At 36.9% G+C, this 23,471-nt stretch overlaps 1 protein-coding gene across 1 annotated transcript; it reads right to left on the bottom strand.

The window, feature by feature from the left end:
* Window positions 1–297: 297 nt before the first annotated feature.
* LOC143246708 (SUMO-specific isopeptidase USPL1-like) lies at window positions 298–23,347 on the bottom strand. The gene is made up of 4 exons (XM_076493795.1): window positions 22,656–23,347; window positions 11,724–11,849; window positions 10,590–10,756; window positions 298–4,511 (listed from the first exon to the last, which is right to left on the bottom strand). The coding sequence occupies exons 1-4, from the start codon at window positions 23,237–23,239 to the stop codon at window positions 3,727–3,729; spliced, it is 1,662 nt and encodes a 553-aa protein (XP_076349910.1). The 5' UTR covers window positions 23,240–23,347; the 3' UTR covers window positions 298–3,726.
* Window positions 23,348–23,471: the final 124 nt, after the last annotated feature.

The raw sequence follows: 23,471 nt of genomic DNA, 5'->3' as shown, positions 1-23,471 counted from the left end.
TTTGTTAATCACTACAACGTTTTGAGTGTAAAAAACACTAATCCAATCTATAGATAAAAATCTGACACCAGAACATGTTACTAATATTAAATGTTTCTGTTTTCAAACAACCTCAGTATTGTTTTGTGTGTGTGAAAAGTTTATTGGTAATATTTGGATACTTTATTATTTACAAACAGGTAGTTACTTTGCATGATCAAAGCTACAATAAAACTGGAATAATATCAGCTTTGGTTTTCTTTACCTTCACTGCTATGTTTATTTTTGGGGAATAAATATTGTTGAAACAATAAACTGTTGGAATGGTCAAGTTCGATGTTTATTTGAAACGGCCGATGTCATCGTACATTTAAGAATTCAACAAACATACAACATTCACTGATTATTTACTCCCAATATTGTATGAACGACATACATGGGAAAACATTGATTCATTTATCAGGTCATCTGCTTTAGATTTAAATTAAAAGGAAAACAAGTAATATTTAACTATCAGACAATACGTTAATGAATTATTTTGACATTTGTGAAGCTACCTCATTTATTAAACAAGTCTTGTGTAATTTCAAACTTGACTACCTTGCAACATTTTTCAAAGTATTATGATTGCTGTCAGACAACCACTACAGGGTTAAGTGGTGTACTATGGTACAAATTTCTGCTGTACAAGTCCACAGTTACAAACTGATAGCATCTGGTATCTCTTACTCAACATATAAACCCTAAATTAAATATCACTGAAGACATTACGGGGCTTGTTGAAAGTTTGAATACAAGTTAACATAATTCCTTGAACAGTGTTATATTTTGTTCAAAGTTTCAAATTACTGTGAACTGTTTATAGCACAAATATTAAGTTTCTAAAATTCCATAAATCGGTAAATTAAAACAAAGTTAGTATGGTCTGTATCATCAATACTTTTTACTTATTTGAAAATAGCAGATTAAACAATGGCACTTCTAATCAAGACAATTTTTGAATTCAATAAATTATTTTTTAATGTAAAAACTGTTACATTCTGGTTATTGTTTTGTTTATAAGGAATCCCTGTATAAAATTTAGTTTTAGGAAGTTGAAATATTAGTTGTTTAGGCTTAAAAAAGGTGTTATCACCAACTCTTTACATTTAAGGTATTTCTTATGGTTTAACCTGTTCAGGCTACAGCATGATGAAAATCCAGATGTTTTACAGGGTTAGCTTTCAAATAACCATTTTAAAGTTAATAAACTAGCTTCCCTATAAAACCCTCACAAGTAATGGATTTTAATAAACTTCCACACTGTGTCCAGCCAATATGCTGATCAACAGATCAATAATTTATCAATCTAATGCACATTCAAAAATTTTACTCAAGTGTAATCGAAAGCTACTTTACGATTGGCTTGACTGGTTACACATTGGATCAATTCATTATGGCCCTAATAGTTTACCACATATAGATTGTTTAAACGTTAAACTCTGTGTTCCCAAACTCCCACTGAGCCAACTTTTGTGGCCTCCTAATGTGATGTCACAGCTTTTATTTTGTTAATGAATATAGCAGTCATTTTGGAAACCTAAATGTCAACTGTTTATTTTCAATCAAATGTTAGACACTTTATACTCTACACATGTTCTAAAAGAAGAAGTCAGTTTTAATTACTCTATCAAGTAGTACTAAAAATTAAAAGTAATGTAGGAATTTATTGTTTGTTTGTACCACAGACTTCTCTAAGTGTAAAAATGTTTTTAATAGAAAACTGGAAATAACAGACAACAGAGTAAACTCTTAAACTTATTTTAAGTTTTCACAAATTTTAACTTTTAAAACATGATGATCCAAACATATTACAGATTTGAGTGACATGGTCATGAACATTCATTAGAAAATATGGGGTATGTATTATTAACTAACTAAGTAATATTTGCACAATGTGAATTTCTAACTGAAACAGAGGACAAAACCATAAAATCTAATCTAACCAAACAGTTCAGTTATTATATTATCACTCCAAACTGATTTCTGGTTAATTTTATTTACCAAATAACTACCTTCATCTTGTGCTATTTCTGTACTTTTTAAAAACTTTGGACTTACTTCGTCTGGTTCCTCATTAAAAGACGCCGTGGAATTCATCTTCCTCTTGCGACTAGTAGGGTTAGTCCTTACTGGTGTTAATTTGGGCTTGTAGCCTTCGTAACCACTGCTTGACATTTTTCTTTCACCAAGGTTTTAATCTGCTTAACAAAAAACTGTTTTGATAAAGATGTTTTCTTGCTTCCACTCTCTGAGGAACTGACATCTGTTGAACCACAATCAAATATTCCTGATGAGCTCAAGAGACTTGCCTCTCCCTCTGATGCTATGGATCTGTCACTTGGACTAGGTATGGAGCCTGACAGACCCATTACTCTGCTACACTTGATGGTACAGACTGAGCAGCAAGTATGTTTTCTTTTCTTGTTACTTCTAACTGTTCAAGTTGCTTCACTTTCTTCTGAGATCCTTCTGACACTTTTTGTAGCTTCTTTGTCTTGCAAGGCTTAATATTATCACCTAAAGGGACTACATTTTCATCAAATTCTAGAGAAATTTTAGGATTGTTGAAATATTCTGTATTGTGAGAGTTCCTCTTCTGAGCTGGTCTTGTATTAACCATTCTTTTTGCAGTTTTCTTTCTTTTCAGTAAACGGTTTTGGAGAAAAGACTGGCTACGCGTAGATACAAACCTGTCGGCGTGACATGCTTCAAGTTCCTGACTAATTCTGCCATAGTTAACATCAGAAGAATACTGAGGACTGACAGATTCGCTACTAGAAACTATCCCTGTACTCTCAAGTAAAGCCTTAGCAGAACTAGTGTCAGCTGGTACTGTAGTCAACAGGTGTAGCTTAGGCTCTTTGTCATCATCTCTGGTCATGATGTATATGGCAGTCTGCTTCCTGCCATTGTCTGTTGATGAAACTGCTAAGTCATGGGTAAAGTCAGTTGCATAATTTTCTGCATCCCTGCCAACAGGCACTAAACTGGACAATTCTGACATGGCCATATGAGTTACACAAGATGTCATACATGTAGACTCTGCACTAGCTGTGTTCATAACTGTAGGGTTCAGAGTTGATGTTGGAATGGTCATAGACTGAACATTAGAAACTGCAGTTGTACAATTCACAGATGTTGTGATGACTGTAGGCTGAACACCAGAGGGTAGTAGTGTAGGGCTCACAGTAGATGTTATGATCAGAGGCTGAACACCAGATAGCAGTAGTGTAGGATTTACAGTGGACTGTGTCATGACCTTAGACTCGCCACCAGAGGTCAATAGTGTAGGATTCATTGATGTTGTCATGACTATAGGCTGAACACCAGATGTCACTAGTGTAGGTCTCACAGCAGATGTCATGATTGAAGGATGAACACCAGTTGTTACTAGTATACAATTCGCAGCAGATTGTGTCATCACTGTAGGATATACACCAGATTTCAGTAGTTTAGGATTCACAGCAGATTGTGTCACAACTGTAGGTTGAACACCAGATACCAGTATGGAAGGATTCTGATTGGACTTCGTTATGGCTAGACTGAACACCAGATGTCAGTAGTATATGATTCACAGTAGACTGTGTCAGGGGTGTAGAACTCATAGTAGGTGTCATGACTGTAGGCTGAATACCAGTAACCAGTAGTGTAGGATTTGCAGTCATTCGTGTTATGACTTCAGACTGAACATCAGATGGCCTTATTCTAGAATTCATATATTTTGTCATAACTGTAGGCTGAACACCAGATGTCAGTAGTGTAGAATTTACAGAAGATGTAGGTCATGACTGTAGGCTGAACACCAGATGTCAGTAGTGTAGAATTTACAGAAGATGTCGTCATGACTGTAGGCTGAACACTAGGTGTCAGAAATGTAGAATTCACAATAGATGTTATCATAACTGCAGGTTGACAATTAGATTCTGATGTAACCTGAGAATTCACAAAAGATGTCATGTTCACACTTGTAGTTGTCACAAATACAGGATTACAAGATAATTTATTGTATTCTATTACTGGTGTTATATTCTCATCTTTTAAATCAGCCAGATGAGGTGGCTTAAGACATTCACTACATGAATCAGTCATCGAAGGAGCTAAAGTTGAATGTTTCTCAGAAGTCACAAGTGTGGTTTGGATCTTACTACAGACTGCTAACGACTCAATGCCCTCCTGAAGCTCAGCAGATGTAAGCGTACTGTCAGGTCCAATACTTCTTGAAACAAAAGGTGTTTCTTTTGGTAAGGCACTTCCTGGAACTTGTACTAAGGAGGGATGTGACACTGCATTTTGAAGTAAATGTACAGACGAACCACATGATGACGACTGTGTCAAAGTTTTGTCTTGATCGAGATATCCAGGTACCACCGTATCACTCTGCTCCTTTTCCCACACTAAAACGTGCATTTGTGAAGCCAATATTTGAGGGTCCTCTTGTTGGAAGGCAACTTTGGAACCTTGGAGATCATCACAACATAGCCAGGTGTTTTCTATAAAAGTTACTTTTGTATCTTCAGATGTTTATTGTAAAATCAACTATTAAAGTGTTATTTCTTACAATTCAAAGTGTTACTTCTTAGTGTTATTTTGTGTAATCTTGTATGTATTTGAAAGACCTTTACAAGACGTTCATGATTCTACATTAAACTTTCAGAAATTAATCAATTTTCTTTCACATAAACTTGTGTTTTACAATCACAAAACCTAATACTATATCTTGAATTAGTGAAGTCAAATTTCTTACAGAGAAATGTACAGTAATGAAATACTTACCTGCTGCTATAGTATTATTCACCCACATACAGAATGTCATGAAATTAAAAAACATAAAAAATATGCAGACACATATCCAGAGTGGCCCATAAGTCCCTACCCATCCATATGTTATTATGTTATATTCAATTACCCATGTATTATAAATTTGTTTCTTTTTTTTTAAGAGAAATATGGCAGATGTAAACCCATTTACACTTGAAAATGTCTCACAGAGCATGGCATCGCATAATATTATGCAGCGAGAATTAGGGACAGCACACAGATACACTGGATACATAAGATATATGGATGGGTAGGGACTTACGGGCCACCCTGTATATACGTAGTTCAAAATCTCTACTGCTATAAACAAATGTTTGAATTGCATACAGCTATTGTAGTATTAAAATGTGATTTGCCACTAATATGAATTCCACTTTTTGAAATTTGTGTGGGAAAACCTTTATGAACAAAATTATTTTTTTTCCTGAAAGAACTGTAAACATTCTTAAATTTAAAAACTATCAAAATATATAGAGCTTGACAATTGGTTGGTAATTTCCTTTCTAAACAAGACAGAGATTATTGTTCCTTTGGTAATTTTAGTATTGTTATGCCTTAACATTATTCCTTCATTGTTAAAACTGTCATGAGGAATAGAGAGATCAAAGAGAGTCTTTGTATCAAGGAAAAAACTTTACTGTGTATTCTAATGATATGGGTATTAAAATACAGTACAAAACAATGTTTTGACCTTCTTAGGTCATCTTAAGGTGAACAAAGTTTGCACACCATTGTACCACAGTATCATCTTATCCAGTGTTGGCTACTCTGTTTGCAAGTAAAATTATACCACATGGTCATCTGATCAAGTGCTGGCTACTCTGCAAGCAACATTATGCTAAATGATCATTTTGAACTGTTACTAAAGCAAGAAAAAGATGTTTAGAGACCATATGTGTTCCAGTCACAGTCAATGGGTTAAGGTACAGTTTCAGTTACTTCATAGTATTTTCACCAATCAGAGAATGAAATACGACTTTTATGATATGAAACTGACTTTGTAGCATGTAGCTTAAGTAATGGCACATGAAGATACCTCATCACAAACCATATCCCTATGAAACTGATTTTGTAGCATGTAGGTTAAGTAATGGCACATGAAGATACCTCATCACAAACCATATCCCTATGAACCTGATTTTGTAGCATGTAGGTTAAGTAATGGCACATGAAGATACCTCATCACAAACCATATCCCTATGAACCTGACTTTGTAGCATGTAGCTTAAGTAATGGCACATGAAGATACCTCATCACAAACCATATCCCTATGAAACTGACTTTGTAGCATGTAGCTTAAGTAATGGCACATGAAGATACGTCATCACAAACCATATCCCTATGAAACTGACTTTGTAGCATGTAGCTTAAGTAATGGCACATGAAGATACCTCATCACAAACCATATCCCTATGAAACTGACTTTGTAGCATGTAGCTTAAGTAGCATGGCACATGAAGATACCTCATCACAAACCATATCCCTATGAAACTGACTTTGTAGCATGTAGCTTAAGTAATGGCACATGAAGATACCTCATCACAAACCATATCCCTATGAACCTGACTTTGTAGCATGTAGCTTAAGTAATGGCACATGAAGATACCTCATCACAAACCATATCCCTATGAAACTGACTTTGTAGCATGTAGCTTAAGTAATGGCACATGAAGATACGATCATCACAAACCATATCCCTATGAAACTGACTTTGTAGCATGTAGCTTAAGTAATGGCACATGAAGATACCTCATCACAAACCATATCCCTATGAAACTGACTTTGTAGCATGTAGCTTAAGTAATGGCACATGAAGATACCTCATCACAAACCATATCCCTATGAAACTGACTTTGTAGCAGGTAGCGTAAGTAATGGCACATGAAGATACCTCATCACAAACCATATCCCTATGAAACTGACTTTTTTGTAGCATGTAGCTTAAGTAATGGCACATGAAGATACCTCATCACAAACCATATCCCTATGAAACTGACTTTGTAGCAGGTGGCTTAAGTAATGGCACATGAAGATACCTCATCACAAACCATATCCCTATGAAACTGACTTTGTAGCATGTAGCTTAAGTAATGGCACATGAAGATACCTCATCACAAACCATATCCCTATGAAACTGACTTTGTAGCAGGTAGCTTAAGTAATGGCACATGAAGATACCTCATCACAAACCATATCCCTATGAAACTGACTTTGTAGCATGTAGCTTAAGTAATGGCACATGAAGATACCTCATCACAAACCATATCCCTATGAAACTGACTTTGTAGCATGTAGCTTAAGTAATGGCACATGAAGATACCTCATCACAAACCATATCCCTATGAACCTGACTTTTTTGTAGCATGTAGCTTAAGTAATGGCACATGAAGATACCTCATCACAAACCATATCCCTATGAAACTGACTTTTTTGTAGCATGTAGCTTAAGTAATGGCACATGAAGATACCTCATCACAAACCATATCCCTATGAAACTGACTTTGTAGCAGGTAGCTTAAGTAATGGCACATGAAGATACCTCATCACAAACCATATCCCTATGAAACTGACTTTGTAGCATGTAGCTTAAGTAATGGCACATGAAGATACCTCATCACAAACCATATCCCTATGAAACTGACTTTGTAGCATGTAGCTTAAGTAATGGCACATGAAGATACCTCATCACAAACCATATCCCTATGAAACTGACTTTGTAGCATGTAGCTTAAGTAATGGCACATGAAGATACCTCATCACAAACCATATCCCTATGAAACTGACTTTGTAGCATGTAGCTTAAGTAATGGCACATGAAGATACCTCATCACAAACCATATCCCTATGAAACTGACTTTGTAGCATGTAGCTTAAGTAATGGCACATGAAGATACCTCATCACAAACCATATCCCTATGAACCTGACTTTTGTAGCATGTAGCTTAAGTAATGGCACATGAAGATACCTCATCACAAACCATATCCCTATGAAACTGACTTTTGTAGCATGTAGCTTAAGTAATGGCACATGAAGATACCTCATCACAAACCATATCCCTATGAAACTGACTTTGTAGCAGGTAGCTTAAGTAATGGCACATGAAGATACCTCATCACAAACCATATCCCTATGAAACTGACTTTGTAGCATGTAGCTTAAGTAATGGCACATGAAGATACCTCATCACAAACCATATCCCTATGAAACTGACTTTGTAGCATGTAGCTTAAGTAATGGCACATGAAGATACCTCATCACAAACCATATCCCTATGAAACTGACTTTGTAGCAGGTAGCTTAAGTAATGGCACATGAAGATACCTCATCACAAACCATATCCCTATGAAACTGACTTTGTAGCATGTAGCTTAAGTAATGGCACATGAAGATACCTCATCACAAACCATATCCCTATGAAACTGATTTGTAGCAGGTAGCTTAAGTAATGGCACATGAAGATACCTCATCACAAACCATATCCCTATGAAACTGATTTGTAGCAGGTAGCTTAAGTAATGGCACATGAAGATACCTCATCACAAACCATATCCCTATGAACCTGACTTTTTTGTAGCATGTAGCTTAAGTAATGGCACATGAAGATACCTCATCACAAACCATATCCCTATGAAACTGACTTTGTAGCAGGTAGCTTAAGTAATGGCACATGAAGATACCTCATCACAAACCATATCCCTATGAAACTGACTTTGTAGCATGTAGCTTAAGTAATGGCACATGAAGATACCTCATCACAAACCATATCCCTATGAAACTGACTTTGTAGCATGTAGTTTAAGTAATGGCACATGAAGATACCTCATCACAAACCATATCCCTATGAAACTGACTTTGTAGCATGTAGCTTAAGTAATGGCACATGAAGATACCTCATCACAAACCATATCCCTATGAAACTGACTTTGTAGCATGTAGCTTAAGTAATGGCACATGAAGATACCTCATCACAAACCATATCCCTATGAAACTGACTTTGTAGCAGGTAGCTTAAGTAATGGCACATGAAGATACCTCATCACAAACCATATCCCTATGAAACTGACTTTGTAGCATGTAGCTTAAGTAATGGCACATGAAGATACCTCATCACAAACCATATCCCTATGAAACTGACTTTGTAGCAGGTAGCTTAAGTAATGGCACATGAAGATACCTCATCACAAACCATATCCCTATGAACCTGACTTTTTTTGTAGCATGTAGCTTAAGTAATGGCACATGAAGATACCTCATCACAAACCATATCCCTATGAAACTGACTTTGTAGCAGGTAGCTTAAGTAATGGCACATGAAGATACCTCATCACAAACCATATCCCTATGAAACTGACTTTGTAGCATGTAGCTTAAGTAATGGCACATGAAGATACCTCATCACAAACCATATCCCTATGAAACTGACTTTGTAGCAGGTAGCTTAAGTAATGGCACATGAAGATACCTCATCACAAACCATATCCCTATGAAACTGACTTTGTAGCAGGTAGCTTAAGTAATGGCACATGAAGATTCCTCATCACAAACCATATCCCTATGAACCTGACTTTTTTGTAGCATGTAGCTTAAGTAATGGCACATGAAGATACCTCATCACAAACCATATCCCTATGAAACTGACTTTGTAGCAGGTAGCTTAAGTAATGGCACATGAAGATACCTCATCACAAACCATATCCCTATGAAACTGACTTTGTAGCATGTAGCTTAAGTAATGGCACATGAAGATACCTCATCACAAACCATATCCCTATGAAACTGACTTTGTAGCATGTAGTTTAAGTAATGGCACATGAAGATACCTCATCACAAACCATATCCCTATGAAACTGACTTTGTAGCAGGTAGCTTAAGTAATGGCACATGAAGATACCTCATCACAAACCATATCCCTGAGAGTGTCACCAATTCCATCATAAAACAACAACAACATTGACTGAACTTTAAATGCTCACAAAGTAACACCATCTAACACAACTTCTATAAATTTATTGTCTTACCAAAGAATGTCAATGTTATCACGGTATGTTAACTCATCATTACATATTAGTACAATGTTTCATCACTGAGCAATCTTTCACTTGTATAAAACATTGTACTTTTAGCACATTTCATTTCAGTTTCAACCCTCTTCAGAATATTTTCTCAAATGGTGAAAGCTGCAAATTACCTGAAATTGAACTCCTAATCTGATGTAACCTTATCAAGGTTTTAAACCTGCCACATGCAAAACACCAAATTCCTTGAAGTGAAAAGTTGGTATTGTTACTTTAGAAATGTCCATAGAAGTTATTTTTTAGCAAGTGATCAGAGCTCATTCAATATAGTTAGAGAACATTTATATGAAACTACTCTTGTTGTTTGTAAAATAAATATTCATAAAAACAAATGTAAGGTTACTCCACTAACTGAATCGTAAAATCAACTTATAAATAATTCAACTTATGTTCAAATCCAAAGAACTCTTCCAAACAACCAACTCCATAGTCTGTTGACTCTGTATCTCTAGAACCAGAGCTGTAGACATTTTTTCATGATCTCTTATCAAGCTATTTGTTCCCCAGATTATGACCCCTCACTTCTAAAAATCCTGAACCCACTAATGTGCCAGTTACATAAAGGAACTAGTGTCTTATTTGTAGAATACTTTTTAAGACTAATTTTACGTAAACAGAACCAAAAATGACTTTTAATAAACCTTTAATGTTTAAGTAAAGAAAGCCTCACAAACCTGTAGGATTTCGGATCCAAGTGACAAAATGTTTTGGACTACAGTTTGTCTTATACTGAATAACTCCTTTCACCTTGTACTGAACATTGTGATGTGCAAAGTCGTAACTACTGACACTGTTTGTCAGTAGACCATCCACAAAGTGAACAGCAATACACTCGGAGAGACTGAAACAAACATAAAACAATCAACAAAGATTCTGAAACAATAACAAGTCTGCTTTGTGACAGTTTAGCAAAGCTGTTCTAAAAGACATCTGAACATTGAAACTGAATGCATATACAAAACTTACGTATCTGTTATCATTACAGCTGAAAACAACCCCCCCCCTTGCTGTTACCACAAGTATCAGACACAGATCTAAGCAGAACTAAAACATTTCATTCAATTTTACTATAGGGCTCCAACTGTCGGGAACATCTTAACCCATAAGTGATGAAACATTATTGACAACAACCAACATCTGTAGTTACACCCCTTCCTTAAAATAATGTTTTACCAACAATTAAATAAAAGGAACAAGGATAAACTGCATTAGTTGACCAAAGTGTTATCTTACATTCTATAAAGAACAGGGAAGAACAGCATTAGCTGACCAAAGTGTCATCTTACATTCTATAAGGAACAAGGATGAACTGCATTAGCTGACCAAAGTGTTATCTTACATTCTATAAGGAACAAGGATAAACAGCATTAGCTGACCAAAGTGTTATCTTACATTCTATAAAGAACAAGAATAAACAGCATTAGCTGACCAAAGTGTTATCTTACATTCTATAAGGAACAAGGATAAACAGCATTAGCTGACCAAAGTGTTATCTTACATTCTATAAGGAACAAGGATAAACAGCATTAGCTGACCAAAGTGTTATCTTACATTCTATAAGGAACAAGGATAAACAGCATTAGTTGACCAAAGTGTTATCTTACATTCTATAAAGAACAAGGATAAACAGCATTAGTTGACACACAAACCTTTCAAACTGAAGATTTTGATAATCGACAGCTCCACATTTCTTATATATATTTATTTATTTCAAAACACACAAACCTTTCAAACTGAAGATGTTTCCTCTGATCGACAGCTCCACATTTCTTATATATATATATTTATTTATTTCAAAACAAACAAACCTTTCAAACTGAAGATGTTTCCTCTGATCGACAGCTCCACACTTTAAACATGGCTGTAAAAGGTAGCAATTGGTGACAGTAAAGTCTGACAGTACTCTTGGAACTGTAAGAATGGTCTTCTGGAATCTAAGCACCAAGAGAATTGGTTAATATCTATTTAACTCTAAATTTACTTGTATAGAAGACAGCCAAATATTCAATGTTGCAATTTAACCATGTAAAAACCAATAAAGACCACATGACCATCAGCTTTCAAATACCTGTTAACACATTAAGTGGCTAGTGCCAAGCGAGTCCCCAACTTTACAGATTACACAGTGTCTAGTAACATATAAACTGATATTCATACAAACAACTTTGTCCATGGAGAAGAAAGGTCCACCTTTCAAAAACACTCAGGTTATAGGGTTTCTATTTATTTTTTATGGAGGCTACTTGACCTACGTGTTTTTAAAACATCGTGCATATAAACAAATATATATTTTACATACGAAATGAAAGATTTCACCAAATTATCTTGATCAAATCTTTACAATAAACATTCCAAAAAGGTAAAAAACAAACAATACTGAATGTAGCAAAACACAACAACCTACAACATCACAATGAGTCATCTTTTAAAAACAAACAATACTGAATGTAGCAAAACACAACAACCTACAACATCACAATGAGTCATCTTTTAAAAACAAACAATACTGAATGTAGCAAAACACAACAACCTACAACATCACAATGAGTCATCTTTTAAAAACAAACAATACTGAATGTAGCAAAACACAATAACCTACAACATCACAATGAGTCATCTTTTAAAAACAAACAATACTGAATGTAGCAAAACACAACAACCTACAACATCACAATGAGTCATCTTTTAAAAACAAACAATACTGAATGTAGCAAAACACAACAACCTACAACATCACAATGAGTCATCTTTTAAAAACAAACAATACTGAATGTAGCAAAACACAATAACCTACAACATCACAATGAGTCATCTTTTAAAAACAAACAATACTGAATGTAGCAAAACACAATAACCTACAACATCACAATGAGTCATCTTTTAAAAACAAACAATACTGAATGTAGCAAAACACAATAACCTACAACATCACAATGAGTCATCTTTTAAAAACAAACAATACTGAATGTAGCAAAACATAACAACCTACAACATCACAATGAGTCATCTTTTAAAAACAAACAATACTGAATGTAGCAAAACACAATAACCTACAACATCACAATGAGTCATCTTTTAAAAACAAACAATACTGAATGTAGCAAAACACAACAACCTACAACATCACAATGAGTCATCTTTTAAAAACAAACAATACTGAATGTAGCAAAACACAATAACCTACAACATCACAATGAGTCATCTTTTAAAACAAACAATACTGAATGTAGCAAAACACAATAACCTACAACATCACAATGAGTCATCTTTTAAAACAAACAATACTGAATGTAGCAAAACACAATAACCTACAACATCACAATGAGTCATCTTTTAAAAACAAACAATACTGAATGTAGCAAAACACAATAACCTACAACATCACAATGAGTCATCTTTTACACGTCAGAAAGGCTGTCATTTCATTCCAGTTCTACCCATCTTCAGAATTTTAAAACACTTTTACTGTGAGTGAAGTACTTTCTATTGAAACAAATACTGACAAGCTGGTACGTCCAGTAGTTGTCCTTATAAAACAACAGAAGTTACTGTAAATAATTTAAAGAAATGTATTGCAAAACTTACACTGACTTCTCTGACAATGAAGAAGGAAAGAGGCTGAATATAACACAAACAAGATCTGAAACTGTTTGATCAGAAAGAGTCAGAATGGACATGTGCATGAGATAACAGACTATTTAGACTGGACACTTCTGCTGTTAATAAAAGACTTCTTTGTTCCAAACTTAAAGAGCACACATTGCATTATATGAAAAACTTCAGTACTATCACAAAGGATAATTTCTCAAGGAATCACCTGACCTACCAATTAAAAACATTAGCCACCTTTGCATGGTGTATTCCATAATACAGCAGTCCTTCTCAAGAGACAGCCATTATAACATCAACAGGAAATAACCAATAAAAAACCAAGCTACAACAAAAATTAATAAACACATTCTGTGTGCAACTACCTGCTACTAAAACAAGACACGACTACAAATTTGTGTGCAAGAACAACTTTCTTGTTGAACACAGAACATTCATCTAACCAAATCAAAATAGACACGAAATATTAAAATTCTTAAAATGTTTTAGATACCAGAACAATTCCAACATCAATTACAAGCTTAGTAGTGACATCTATATGACAATGTATACAAAAAACTTACTAGTGATGACTATATGACAATGTCTACTATAAACTTACTAGTGATGACTATATGGCAATGTCTACAATAAACGTACAAGTGATAACTATATGGCAATGTCTACCATAAACTTACTAGAGATGACTATATGACAATGTATACCATAAACTTACTAGTGATGACTATATGAATATGTCTACTATAAACTAACTACGAATGACTATATGAATATGTCTACTATAAACTAACTACGGATGACTATATGGCAATGTCTACTATAAACTAACTACGGATGACTATATGGCAATGTCTACTATAAACTAACTACGGATGACTATATGGCAATGTCTACCATAAACGTACTAGTGATGACTATATGGCAATGTCTACCATAAACTTACTAGAGATGACTATATGACAATGTCTACAATAAACTTACTAGTGATGACTATACAACAATATCTACTGTAAACTTACTAGTGATGACTATACGACAATGTCTACTGTAAACTTACTAGGTATGACTACATGACAATGTCTACTATAAACTTACTAGAGATGACTATATGACAACGTCTACTGTAAACTTACTAGAGATGACTATATGACAATGTCTACTGTAAACTTACTAGTGATGACTATATGACAACGTCTACTGTAAACTTACTAGAGATGACTATATGACAATGTCTACTATAAACTTACTGGTGATGACGAAATGACAATGTCTACTATAAACTAACTAGGGATGACTATATGACAATGTCTACAATAAACTTACTAGTGATGACTATATGGCAATGTCTACTATAAACTTACTAGTGATAACTATATGACAATGTCTACAATAAAGTTACTAGAGATGACTATATGACAATGTCTACTATAAACTTACTAATGATGACTATATGACAATATCTACTGTAAACTAACTAGTGATGACTATATGACTGATTGATTGATTTAGTGTTTTATGGCACAAAGCAGCGAGGCTATCTGCGCCAGACATTCGGTAAAAATGTAAAAAAAAAAAATAAATAAATAAATGTAGTAATAGACATAAATGGGAATGAAGGTAAAACAAAAAAGTATAAAACCAATGTTGACACCTAGTCTACAATGTTAAGATAGAAGGCAGAGTATAAGAAGTTGTAAGGTATTTACTCTAGCAAAAAGGTAATGATCATAACCCGCCAGGAAGACTAACAGGTAAGTTCAAGAACCACCGTCAGTCACCTGAAGTTGGTTTTTCCAGTCCTGGTTCCGGGTTATAAGTCAATATTGCCAGTACTAAAAAGTTAAGTAGTAAAAGTGTGAAATGATATGCAGCAAAAGTATAATAACAACTCGCCAGGACGACTAATGAGTAGTTCAAACGGATAGTTCAAACAGTAGCGTGAGTCACCTGAAGTTGGCCTTTCCAGTCCTGGTGTCGAGTTATTTAATGTTCTGGCCATTGTCCAATGTCAAATTGAAGGAGAGAGATTAAAACTGTAAAAAAGGAACCACAATTAAAAAGGTGTAATGAATAAATATGCAACACTTAAATGAGATTAAAAAGATTAATGGCCATTAAAAAATTAAAAACATTATCAAGGTGGACAGTCACCATCATCAATAACTCTGTCCAATGTTACAGACTGACCCTGGGAAAATATATTTTTAAAATATTGCTGTCGTTGAGAATTGTAACGATGGCAAGAAAGTAAAACGTGGCTGATAGTGATTTGAGTGTTACACAAACTACACATTGGTGGATCAGTTCCAGATAAAAGAAAATGATGAGTTAAAAAACTGTGACCAATGCGTAGCCTAGTGAGAACAACTTCCTCCTTCCGAACTTTACAGAAGCTAGATGGCCAGAGTCCAATTATGGGTTTGATTTGAAAAAGTTTGTTGTCACGTTGCTCACTCCAAGTGGACTGCCAGCTGGCACGGAGCCGAGCCTTGAAGACAACACCATAGTCCATGTACAGAATAGGCATAGGAGTGATGGTGCTGAAGCAGACATATTTAGCTGCCATGTCTGCAAGCTCGTTCCCACGAATACCAACATAGATTGGTATCCAGAAAAACTGGATTGAAGTAGCTGCTAATGAGAAATGGGCCAGTCGGTTTCGAATATCAGTGAGAATAGGATGTGAGCTAACGTGTAGCGATTCCAAGGCAAGTATAGAACTAAGCAAATCAGTATAAATAGTGCAGTTGGAGTACTGCTCAGCTGCAATATGATCCAGGGCAAGAGATATGGCATACAGTTCAGCAGTGAACACAGAAGCTGTAGAAGGGATTCTGCACGCAACTACTGACCCATAGCAAACCATAGCAGAGCCCACTGAATTACCTGATTTGGAACCATCTGTATAAATGGGAACTGAATGATTGTTTGAAAGATATTCATTGAATAAAATACGAAACTTCCAATCTGGAGTATCTGCCTTTTTTAGGTGACTGAAAGAAAGGTCACATTTGGGGGCTGTAATAAGCCATGGTGGGATGGGCCAACCTGTGGAATCTGCAATGTTATCCAAGGACAGACCCAATTCATCCAATTGCCGGATGCGAAGGCCAAACGGAGCAATGACAGATCGTCTGTTCTGAAAAAGTACTGCACACCGAGGAAGGAAAACACATTTCCAGGTGGGATGCTTTGGTAAGGAATGAAGTTTTGAAGTATATTGTAAAGATAGTTGCAAACGGCGAAGGTGTAGAGAAGGTTCATGAGATTTAACGTATATACTTTGAACTGGAGAGGTACGGAAAGCCCCAGTGCAGAGTCGAAGTCCTTGGTGATGAATGGGGTCCAGCATCTTTAAGGCCGAGGATCTGGCAGAGCCATAGACCATTGATCCATAATCGAGTTTCGATCTCATAAGAGCACGATATACCTTTAACATTGAACAGCGATCTGCCCCCCAACTGGTAGAAGAGAGAACACGGAGGATGTTCAGTGCTCTTGTGCATTTGACCCGAAGCTGCTTTAAGTGTGGTATAAAGGTCAGTTTACAATCAAAGATAAGCCCCAAGAACTTGGTCTCCTGGACCACTGGCAGCAAAACTTCACCGATATGAAATTCAGGATCAGGGTGAATACCCCGTCGACGGCAAAAGTGCATGCATACAGTTTTGGAGAGAGAGAAATTAAAGCCGTTCGCCAAAGTCCACTTCTGTACACAATTGAGGGCAGTTTGTAGTTGCTGCTCAATATATCTCATGTTTGACGACTGACATGAGATGTGAAAGTCATCGACATACAGCCCATTCGCAACAGTGAGAGGGAGTTGTTCAGTGATGGCATTTATCTTTATACTGAAGAGTGTAACACTCAATACACAGCCTTGAGGGACTCCAAGTTCCTGTACAAAAAAACAGGAAAGTGTCGAACCCACACGAACTTGGAATCTCCTGTCCATTAAAAAATTTTTAATAAACATGGGTAGATGGCCATGTAACCCATATGTATGGAGGTCTCGCAAAACGCCATACCTCCATGTTGTGTCGTAAGCCTTCTCTATGTCAAAGAATATTGATACAAGATGTTGGCGGTTGAGAAAGGCTTCTCTGATAGATATTTCAAGACGAATTAGGTGGTCTGTGGTGGAGTGCTGTCGACAGAACCCACACTGGGTGGGCGAGAGGAGGTTGTTTGATTCAAGGAACCAAACAAGACGAGCATTAACCATCCTTTCTAATGTCTTACAGAGACAGCTCGTCAAAGCAATTGGACGGTAGTTTGAAGGAATCTTGGGATCTTTCCCTGGCTTAGAGAAAGGTAAAATAATAGCCTGGCCAGGCATCAGGAAAAACATTCTCCTGCCAGATCCGGTTGAAAACAATCAGAAGGACATCAAGAGAAGCAGGAGATAGATGGTGCAGCATGTCATAATGAATATCATCAGGTCCAACAGACGTACTGGCCGACCGATGAAGGGCCATTTTTAGTTCCACCTGGGTAAAGGGACAATTATAGTCAAAGAAACAGTCAGTTCGAAAGGAAAGAGGTGATAACTCTGCCCGAGTCTTGATGGCCAGGAAGGTGGAGGAGCAAGCAGAAGTGCTAGATACCTGGCAAAAGCTTTCACCTAGAGTGTCAGCGATGTTCCGAACATCAGTCACCTCCTGACCATCAGAGAGTAAGATCAAGAGGGGGACAGAATTGTAGTGCCAATTAACCTTTGGAATCCTGTCCCATATGATCTTGGAACTGGTGGTAGAAGATATGCTGGTTCTGAACTTAATCCAAGATTCCTTCTGGCTTTGACGTCTTACCCACCTGGCATGTGCACGGGCCCGTTGGAAAGCAACCCGGTTTGAAAGTGTGGGATATCTACGAAAAGTATCCCAGGCCCGCTTTTGAGCCTTCCGTGCTAAGTGGCAAGCAGGATTCCACCACGGACGAGGATATCGTGGAAAACGTGTCGAGGTTTTAGGAATACACTGAGCAGCTGCATGAGTAATACAGTCAGTTACTGCTGCTACAAAGTCGTCAAGTTCTGCGAGAGCAGTGAAAGTGGACCAGTCTGCCTGATCCAGCTTCCACCGGGGCACGCGGGTAGGGTGGCATTGACCACGACCAGTCTCTCTCAAAAGGATCGGAAAATGATCACTGCCTAGTGGATTACTGTCAACCCTCCATGAAAAATGGGAGAATAATGAAGGGGAGCAAACTGAGAGATCAATAGCGGTAAAGGACTGACTAGGTGCATGAAAGTAAGTGGAAGAACCAGTGTTGAAAAGAGAAAGATTGTGATCAGAGAGCATCCGCTCTACAGATCAGCCCCTCCCATCAATAATAGCACTTCCCAGAGGGATGATGTCCATTAAAATCCCTAGGATTAGAAATGGAGATGGCAATTGTTCAACGAGAGCATCAAGATCTGATTGATCAAATGTCTCTCCAGGGGACAAACAGTGATGGTATGACCCAAGGAAACACGGATGGCTGCAGCCTCCAAGGGTGTGTTGAGTGACAAAGACAGGGTGGGCACGTGTTGATCAACCAACAGTGCCACCCCTCCGTGTACTCGACCATCACACAACCTGTCATTTCTGTACAGAGAAAACTGCCGAATGGAGACAGTATCAGCAGTTTTGAGAAATGTTTCCTGTAGGAAAAGACATACAGGATGGTAGGAAGCAATCAGCGTTTTGATATCATCCAGATTAGAACGTAAACCTTGACAGTTCCATTGTATCAAGGTGGCCATTTTTAAAAACGGGTAGGTGAAGTGGCTGGAGAACCCTTCGTTTTACGACCCGTTTTTTTCTTTACTCTCTTTAGTCGGAGGAGGTCTATCAACCTCCATGGATCCTGCTCTGGGTCGGGTGGGCAGGTTTTTGTTATTGGAAGGGGAATCCAGTGACTGAGAACGCGAACGAATAATTGTTTTGTCTCTTGTGGTGGAAGAAAAAGATGTATCAGAAGAAATGCCTGTATTTGAAACTGAAGGACGTGGATCTTGAGGTTTGTTGGAAGGTATGGGAGGAACAGAGATGGGTGTGGAAGTCGATTCATCAACCTTTTTAACCACGGAGGTCAAAAGGCTTTTCATTTGTTTTGAAAACGATTCTCTTGGAGGCACAGAGAGATCTGTCTGCACTCCCACTGTAGTTGTGGAATGAAGTGCAGCAGCATATGTCCGAGATGGAGTGGTGGGCAGCAATTTCCGAGCCTCAGGATAACTAATGTTATGTGTCGTTTTCAAATGCTGCACCTCTTTTTCCTCCAACCATTTTGGGCAAGAATGAAAGTAAGAGGGGTGAGAACCATTGCAGTTTACTCAATGTGGGTTCATGTCACAGTCATAGGCATCGTGGTCCTTGCCTCCATAACGAGCACATGTCAGGGAACCACGACAAGATGTTTTTGAGTGGCCAAATCTCTGACATTGGAAACATCGAAGAGGGTTTGGTATGTATGGCCAAACCCTGCAAATGAGATAATCTGCCTTGATGGTGGCAGGTGCACATGGTGAAGTAAATGTTAAAACGAGGGTATTTGTTGGCAGTGTAAGTCCATCTTTGCGAGTGGAGATGCGCCTCACTGCAGAAACTCCTTGAGTGGAGAGACCAGCGAGAATCTCTGACTCGGGAACGTTCTTCAAATCCCTTTCAACAATAACTCCTTGTGAAGAATTCAAGGTAGCACGGGGTGTAACCTCAATAGGTATATCCCCAATTGTCTTTGAATTCAAGAAGAGTTCACTGTGTTGGGATGTGGATGTTTCAACCAATATGTCACCAGACCGAAGTTTCTTTACTGACTTGTTGGAGAACCAGCAAGTCCCTCTAGTCCCTTTTGAATAAAAAAAGGGGACATTTGCCCTAAAGGTTTTTCCGAAAGAGAATGTAATATAAGAAAATGAGGTACGTGTGTTACTGATGTTGAAGATTGCTGTTTAGAGTCTTCAAGACGTGGTCGCTTACCCATTTACTGTTTTTTTACAATTTTATTTAAATTTTTTAGAGGATCCATAAAAAAAAGGAAAAATTTCGGTACCCACTGACCCCACCCACCATGGAGCCCTACAAGGGGTCGCACTACAAAGTCACGCAAGGTCAATGCAGCAACGCAGAGGGTTTCGTGAGCACTATACCCAAACACCAGCATCAGGCACAATGTCCACAACACCGGTTGAGAACTTCCAACACTGGTACTTCGTTCACTCTAGCCCAAGTGGACCAGCCGATTGACCCAAGGGGGATACACCCAAAGGCCGCCCGTCTACAGGAATTCGAGGCCAAAGTGGTGTGTTAGGGTTGGACCCCTCAACCACCAGGATCCTCTCCTCCCCTTCACGGGTCGCCACGCACGGCAAACACGTGGGTGGATGTGTAGATCCCAGAGAAGGTAACCAGATAGAACAGAACCTTCCCTGGGAGGTCCCCTCACCACGACTATATGACAATGTCTACTGTAAACTTACTAGTGATGACTATATGGCAATGTCTACTGTAAACTTACAAGTGATGACTATATGACAATGTCTACTATAAACTTACTAGGTATGACTACATGACAATGTCTACTATAAACTTACAAGTGATGACTATATGACAATGTCTACTGTAAACTTACCAGAGATGACTATCTGACAATATCTACTGTAAACTTACTAGAGATGACTAGGTGAAAATATCTACTGTAAACTTTCCAGAGATGACTATATGACAATGTCTACTATAAACTTACTGGTGATGACTAGATGACAATGTCTACTATAAACTAACTAGGAATGACTATATGACAATGTCTACAATAAACTTACTACTGATGACTATATGGCAATGTCTACTATAAACTTACTAGTGATGACTATATGACAATGTCTACAATAAACTTACTAGAGATGACTATATGACAATGTCTACTGTAAACTTACTAGAGATGACTATATGACAATATCTACTGTAAACTTACTAGAAATGACTATATGACAATGTCTACTATAAACTTACTAGTGATGACTATATGACAATGTCTACTGTAAATGTACTAGAGATGACAAAATGACAATGTATACTGTAAACTTACTGGTGATGACTACATGACAATGTCTACTATAAACTTACGAGGGATGACTATATGACAATGTCTACTGTAAACTTACTAGAAATGACATGAAAATGTCTACTGTAAACTTACTAGAGATGACTATATGACAATGTCTACTGTAAACTTACTAGAGATGACTATATGACAATGTCTACTGTAAACTTACTAGAGATGACTATTTGACAATGTCTACTATAAACTTACTAGGGATTACTATATGACAATGTCTACTATAAACTTACTAGTGATGACTATATGACAATATCTACTGTAAACTTACTAGAGATGACTATATGACAATGTCTACTGTAAACTTACTAGAGATGACTATATGACAATGTCTACTATAAACTTATAAGCGATAACTATATGACAATGTTTACTATAAACTTACTAGAGATGACTATATGACAATGTCTTATTAGTACCAAGTAATGAAATTTAGTCCTACAAGCTGTCTTATGATGATACTGATGGAGAACTGAAAGTATTCTCATGTAAAAAAGAAAGAAGTGAAAAGAGTTAACACCCTGAGGTGGCAGTCATCTGGGAAAAGCATATATTTGAAAAGCAAAATAAACACAACATAACCACAGAAAACACTCAAATACTAAATGAAGAAAGAAACATATACTATATTAATAAATATAATCAAACATCTAAGCACACCATCTATACTCACTTACACAACCCTCTTCATACGTGTGGTCAGCTATCAGTCAGTTACCTTTTTCTTTCTTTGTGAACCTGACGATGACCCAAGAAGGTCAAAACGTTGTTCGCTCCTCTACATAGAATTTTCTCAACCCATACCAGCCATTTACCCTTGCAAGCTTGTATTTTCAAATACCATCACATAAAAAAATATTATTGTATACTAGATTTTCTAAACAAATGTGTAAAATATGAAAGAAAATCACTTTATGAACAATAAACTACATAAATTTTGAATGCACACAAAATAAAAATAAATCAAATAAATTCAAACATAATTGTAATCTGAAAAAAAAATATATACAATACGTGTACTTTACCTGTCAACTTTATGGTGACCGCATCTCTCACACTTGAATTCCCAAAAGTAATTTGTTAAAAAAGCTTCTCTGAGAAATTCTTCTTCATTCAACAACAACATTAAGGCTAAGACAGGGCTATCTTCCTGACCCAGGTCACACCGAAACTTGTTCTTCAGGCACCTGAAAGCTTCTTCCTGTAAGCTGACCATACTCTCCGAGACAAACTTCTCTTTCCCCATGTTCCACCTGACATCTGGACCACATTCGCTGTTCAACAAATCTACAGCAGACTGATAAGACTGATAAACAGTCTCCACAACCGATCTCTGAGAACTTGAACTTCTTGAAAAATAATAGGGTAATTTTGTGTTATGCACTATTAGAGACAATGCAGCATCCAACCAACATAAATTATCAGCATTCATCCACAAGGGATAAAATCTCTTCGACTTAGATATTTCTTGCTGTGTTAAAACTCCTGCATCAGTGCTCTGTTTAAGTTCTACTTCTTGAATTTCCTTACACTCTTCTAATAAATCCTTTCCAGGTTGTGAATCTTCCTGCATGGTAAAATTACCAGAACTTGTATTATCTTGTCCCATAAAAATATCTTTCTCATCCAAATTTTTATCATCAATTTCTAACTTAACCAGTGCAGTAGTTTCATCATGTCCATCGCTTGATCTCAGGTCAGAGTCACACCGACCCAGTCCATGAAGTCCTGTTTTGTTTACTCAACTCTGCAGAAGTAAAAGATGTGACACTTACCTCTTCATTAGGCACAGAACTCATGAGTTGTAAACCCATTTTGTTTGCATCTTTGGAAGTCCAAGA

This window comes from Tachypleus tridentatus, chromosome 3, assembly GCF_004210375.1.
Source record: "Tachypleus tridentatus isolate NWPU-2018 chromosome 3, ASM421037v1, whole genome shotgun sequence".
Classification (NCBI taxonomy): Eukaryota; Metazoa; Arthropoda; class Merostomata; order Xiphosura; family Limulidae; genus Tachypleus; species Tachypleus tridentatus.
This window is presented reverse-complemented; position numbering and strand designations above follow the sequence as displayed.

Bases quoted from the DNA above. Each gene is read 5' to 3' on its own strand.
- LOC143246708 (XM_076493795.1), bottom strand. From the start codon at position 23,239: ATGGGACAAGATAATACAAGTTCTGGTAATTTTACCATGCAGGAAGAT. The intron at 11,850-22,655 runs GTAAAGTACACG...CTTGGTGCTTAG, and splicing joins GGTCACCATAAAGTTGACAG to ATTCCAGAAGACCATTCTTA. The intron at 4,512-10,589 runs GTTTGTGAGGCT...TAACTTTTATAG, and splicing joins TTGGATCCGAAATCCTACAG to AAAACACCTGGCTATGTTGT.